Source organism: Cucurbita moschata, unplaced genomic scaffold, assembly GCF_002738365.1.
Source record: "Cucurbita moschata cultivar Rifu unplaced genomic scaffold, Cmos_1.0 Cmo_Scf00024, whole genome shotgun sequence".
In the NCBI taxonomy this organism is placed as follows: Eukaryota; Viridiplantae; Streptophyta; class Magnoliopsida; order Cucurbitales; family Cucurbitaceae; genus Cucurbita; species Cucurbita moschata.
The window spans coordinates 1,083,762-1,089,309 of NW_019268540.1; the positions used below are offsets into that span (position 1 = coordinate 1,083,762).

General features: G+C 37.8%; 2 protein-coding genes across 3 annotated transcripts in view; one reads left to right on the plus strand and one right to left on the minus strand.

Moving 5' to 3' along the window:
• The first annotated feature begins 244 nt into the window (after positions 1 to 244).
• Positions 245 to 2,947, plus strand: LOC111461245 (stress-associated endoplasmic reticulum protein 2-like). The gene is made up of 3 exons (XM_023104767.1): positions 245 to 413; positions 1,161 to 1,317; positions 2,647 to 2,947. Exons 1-3 carry the CDS (start codon positions 411 to 413, stop codon positions 2,691 to 2,693), a joined length of 207 nt encoding a protein of 68 aa, XP_022960535.1. The 5' UTR covers positions 245 to 410; the 3' UTR covers positions 2,694 to 2,947.
• Positions 2,948 to 3,343: 396 nt separating this feature from the next.
• The window catches only part of LOC111460941 (F-box only protein 6), a 4,784-nt gene continuing 2,579 nt past the window's right edge, over positions 3,344 to 5,548 (minus strand). For both annotated transcript variants that reach the window (XM_023104318.1, XM_023104319.1), the window contains exon 2: positions 3,344 to 4,743. In XM_023104318.1, coding sequence (XP_022960086.1) covers positions 3,504 to 4,743 — 1,240 coding nt within the window. In that variant the 3' untranslated portion in view covers positions 3,344 to 3,503. The remainder of the gene's footprint in view (positions 4,744 to 5,548) is intronic.

Here is a 5,548-nt window from a genome sequence, read left to right on the forward strand (position 1 = left end):
TGTCCATGAAATGAGCATGTGACTGTGGGCCGGTCCCGTTTTGGGAATTTGGGCCGACATTTCATTTCTAGGCCCACGAATTACATATTTATATATTTATCCAAATTTTCTATTCTTTCGTGAAAAATAGTGTTACAAAAAACGTTACGTGGGCGTTGCCCAAACATCCAATAAGAAATAGCCACGTATATCATAAAACGTGGCGGCGCCCAATAAGCGTCTGGCGGTGACGCAAAATTCGGGACCGTATCAATGCCAGCCATTAAGTCAAATTATTTAAATCTCAAAATTACCGACCGAAGGATCAGACCATTAATCAACCGGAGAGAAAACTCGCCGCCCGGCCAGGAGGAGAATCGATCACTGCAATTCTTCGAATCTCTCCGGCTATTCAATTTCCTGCCAAGATCATGGTAATTTTCTTCCTCGTTTCGTTTCCATCTCAGATCTGTAAGTGCGGATGATTTTTGTCTAGGGTTTTGATCACTGACTCGTGATATCGATCGTTTTTCCTTAACTGAATTCGTTTATCATTGGATGGATCGTTTAATTCTTTTGCTAAGCAATTTTTTTTTTTTTTGTGGATTGTGATCCTTTTTTCTGTGTTCTTCGTTGAGAATTCGGTCTGAATCTGATCTGTTTTGCCATTATAGGTTTTTTTTTGTTTGACCTTTGGCTAATTGGTTTTTATTGCATCTCATTCCGAAATTGAGTGATTAAATGTTCGTATTAGTGGTCTTTTGACAATGTAGAATATGAGGAATTAGTGATTTGAAACTAGTGATAGTCTTTGATTGGGAAATTTTTAAAGGGATTTTGTAGTCAGTATTGGTCTGAACTCTTCGTGAAACCTAATTGAGAATATTTATAAGAATAGAGAAAAAACAGAACGGAGATTATTGGAAACAAGTAATCCCTCTTGGGTGTTAATCTAAGTTGATAGTTGTTTTCTCAAGTCTCAATTTTGTAATTTAGACCATCTTATCCTAAGATTTTTGGTCAACATATGGCTAGGTTATAGTTTTTAATGGGGGAAAAAAATTGAGCTTACAAAACGATTTCATTTTGTTTTGAATTATTAGTGCTGCTGAAACGCTCTGTATCCTAAATTTTTATATTTTTGAACAATACTTGATAAATGTTGCCTTCGGCTTTTGTAGACAACATCAAGGCGTCTTGCAGACCGAAAGGTCGGGAAGTTCGATAGGAATATCACAAGGAGAGGAGCTGTTCCAGAGACGACTGTTAAGAAGGGGAAGGATTATCCTGTTGGGCCCCTGCTGCTTGGATTCTTCATATTCGTTGTCATTGGATCATGTAAGACTAATCCTTTGTTGTGTTTATATCATTTAAGTTTTTGCTTCATCTGATATACAGTTTGTAGCTTAAGTTGTGGCTACTTCTTATAAACCAAGTATACGAGTTCTAGTTCTAGGCAAGGATTAAAATGGATAAAATCTGTGATTATAAATTTATAAATACATCTTGATATTAGTATTTAAATATGTATAATCTTTTATGGGTATTTATAAAAGATATGAGAGAGATTGATTAATCTTCAATATCAATGTTGAACCCTTTGATTTACGGATTTATGGATATTTTCATCCTTGGTTCGAGGTATAGGATGGAGTCAAGAACAAAGAAGGGAATTAACCTTAGTTTGTCTTAGATTCAAAATAGTATCTTAAAACAAGATGTTCAAGTTTTCATCTAACATGAAACACTTTTTATGTTTTTTTCCACCTAGTCGAGCTGTCTGAGTTTGATGGTGCATCTGGTAAGCTCTTTTAGTATTCATTTTCAGATTCGTCAATGCTCCATTCCTTCATTCACATTCGTCTCCTTCCCTTTTTCCAGCTCAGTATTCTGAGCTCATAGCTCTAATTTTTTTACTAGTCTTTCCCTCACATGTTATAGAGACAGTCCCGTAAGCCTTATTCCATCCTAGCTCTCATATCATTTGTCATGTTTTCGTTCTCTGTTGCATATCTGGATCATGCATCTTGTAAAATTTTGTCCGGGCAGAGTTTCCTGGCCTTGGGATGTGATTTTGCTCCCATGCTACCGAAACATTTTTTATCGAATGAGAGCAAAATTGCCCGTGCAGGATATGTCAATTTGTTGCTTATAATATAGGAGGAAATAGGTTCAAGCTACCCCGTTCATCTTCCTAAACTTAAGATCATGTAGTAAGGTTGGCGGTAGTGAAATTAATCTAGATGATTGCAAGAGGACTCAACCAAGAAAAACAGAACAAGTACGCTACCGTTTAATTCTTCGACTATACGAGTCTTATGTCCTTCACATGTTAGATCATGTCAGCTCAAAAGACGGAATTTATTCACATTGTGTTGCAATATGCGGATGAATTATCTAGGGAGGTCCCATGGTTTTATTACGTTTACCTCACCATCCTAGAACAACCTTCATTACCTGTCTTACAGGGTTGTGACATCTTTTTGATCTCGATTGCAAAACAACAAGCAAACTTGTCGTGTTCCAAGGATGATGTATTAATCTTGAAAATCTATGTCGAACCCACCATAGCATATATACTGACGAACATTTTCATCTTTGCCATGTTATCCCCCTTTTGTATTCAAAGGGTATTATGAATGTTACTAATCTTTGTTTACTCAACAGCGCTCTTCCAGATAATCAGGACAGCAACAGGAGGAGGAATGGCTTGATGCGATGCGATGCTCTGATTTTGAGAGAATGGCGTTACTGCTCGATCCCGTCCTCCCTTTCGTAGACGACACAGAAGGAAAGGGAAATTTTTTTAAAAAAAGGGAATGATTCCACAGTTCGTACTAGTGGATTTCAAGAACTTGATAATAGAATTGTTGGTCCTTTTCCTGCTTTGACATCATATTATTAACAATTGGTTTGGTTAAACTAATTTATTTCTTCCTTAAATGAAGTTATTTTCTATTGAGTTTTATAGTGTTTATTTCTTGTTTTCAGAACAGAATTCTTTTATCTTTTGGACCAGAAGAACACAATTTAAATCAATTCAAAGATTCATTTCGTCATGTGGTCAAAATGACAATGAGTAGGGTTTAGTTAAGAGTCATATTCAGCTCCTTGGAAAAATTGCCAAAAAGCTAAACCCTATTTCACAACAAAGAGACCCAAAAATGGAGACTTTGCATGCATTTTTAGCCAAAATTATTGACCCAAAAGGAGCTTCTTCAACTTCTTTTTAGCCAAAAGAACAGAGAATGTTTTGTTTTGGAAATAAAGATATGATATACAATTTCAGCCACACAGAAAACGAAATTCTTAGAACTCGTCTTTTTGACGTTTTAAAGCTAATTTTGTACACCAAAACCAGAAAAAGGTCTAATTTTTTGGGAAATCTAGTTCATCAAAAGTAAAAACTACAAGATCACGAAAAGCAGTAGCACAGAGGGCAAGCGTGGTAAGACATAAAGCTTACACACGTTAAAACAACAACCAACTTCGTCCATTGAGTGTACATGTCTGCAAAAGCTAAGTTAAGCCACAGCAGTTGGGCAAGGGTAAAATGCAGTACCCGATGTTATCCATTGTCGCTTCCTCCCGCGAGGCAACACGGGAACCTTCAACCATTCCTTGCTCGTCACGTCGTACGTAACCAATCTGTTCATTTGCCTTGATCTTAAGGACAGCATGAGCAACCCTTTGTTTCCCAAGCAATTCATTCTAACGTGCTTTCCATAAAACTCCAAGCACCATATGTTTGGCATTCTGTCAACCTCCTTCCATAAGAGAGTCATCTTCTGCAGCTCCCATATACACACGCATGTGGCAGCATTTTTCGTCAACAACCCCACGAGCATGAGCCGGCCCCCGAAGTCTGCAAGTGTATGGTCTGTCAGATGGCGCGGAGAGGGAACGATAAACTCATTCCAAATCCCAGTGACCATGTTGTAGGACATAATCCCTTCAGGATCCGAACGCATGAAGTAAACAAAGTTGTCAATGGAGACAGCTTGTGAGCGGTGTTTCAGGGTTAATGGAAGCTTAATTGTAGAAGGCATGCTCCGAGGATGAGTCCACGAGTTTTCTATGGAGTCGTAAACCTCATACTCTCCATCACAGCCCAGACATAAGATCTTGTAGCCCCCACTGGCCGAACTTCCATTTAGAGTCATCCCTACTGCAACACGAGACCACACTTCAACTGATCTAGCTGGCAACTCTTTAAAAGATCGGGTTAGAGGATTGCATACAAAGAAGTTCTTATGACTGAAATCAAGCAAGCACACAAGCCCTCCAGCAGATGCAACAGGCAGGACGAGTAATCTAACAGGCTGAGATGAAATGGATGGATGGTACCATTTGTTGGAAGAAGGGTCGTATATGGCTCCCGAACTAACCATGTCATGAGTAATGGTGTAGAACCAGGGGGTAGTTTGCGGGATTTGAGCACGGTAAAGAGCAAAAGTTTCAGAGTTTAGCAGCGAGTTCCATTTTTGGCAAACAGCACGAAAGCGGAAGAATGTAGCAATGGGAAGTCTTGCAATGACAGCTTCAAAAAGGTCTTCTGGGAAATCTTTCCACATTTCTTCATCCATCGCCTCAGTTGCAGCTGCTGATCCAGACAATTTTCCTCGGTTCCGTTCCTTTCTTGGTTTTTTAACAGGTGGAAGCACACAAGCTTCGGTCATCCGACAATTTCCTGATCTACCAGCCGCAATTACAAGACCATAAAAATCATCTGCAGAGTTATCATCAATATCTTTGAAGCACCACCTGTGCAAAAGTAAATTGAAAATCGTCATATACTGCTCCAGACCAGGGTTCTCAACAAAAGTCTTATGATCATATAAAACATGACAAGTTAAAAGGAGAATCCAAAACGAAAGAGGAGGAAAAACAAGACAGTTCTATAAATTGAAAGACACTTTTAAATCATAACACTCCAATAATCGTTTGTTTCTTGATGATTTTATTTAAACATTTTTAAGATAAAGCATGTTCACCGCAATTGACCGAATGACTAGCAATATATATAATTGTATGACTTGGTCACTGAATATTCACAACCAACTTCCAAATTTCCAAACATTGATCTTATCTCAATTGCATTACACAATACCGACCCGAATAAAATTGAAACAAGATAAAAAGCACACCCTACAAACGAGTAGAACATCTCCCAGCCCGACTGAATTTTCAGCTACATACATTTAACTATTGAAACAAAAAGTAAACATCCAAGTAATTTCTTTCTAAGAGTTTTTGTCCCTACTTTGTCTCACTTATTCTGCTGATCTACATTGTTAAAATTTAATCCATTCTCAACAAAAGGGATGAAAATCATGCCAAGTTCAAATGGATGCAGTGATTACTACAACTTGGGTAAAGGAGGATTACAAGAAACGTAGAAAAGCCCAGTTAAAAAATTGTCCTAGAAGTTAAAATCTGACACTTTTAGACACCACTTGCCTGTATGGACCTCTCATTCTAATGTTTTTTTTTTCTTTCTTTTTTTTTCCCTCTCCCTCTATAAAGAGCCAAAACCTTCATTGAGAACAAAAAAAAAAAAAAAAAAAAA

Excerpts from the sequence above, each read along its gene's own strand:
- LOC111461245 (XM_023104767.1), top strand. Across the intron at positions 1,318-2,646 it reads ATTCGTTGTCATTGGATCAT|CGCTCTTCCAGATAATCAGG; the intron begins GTAAGACTAATC and ends TTTACTCAACAG.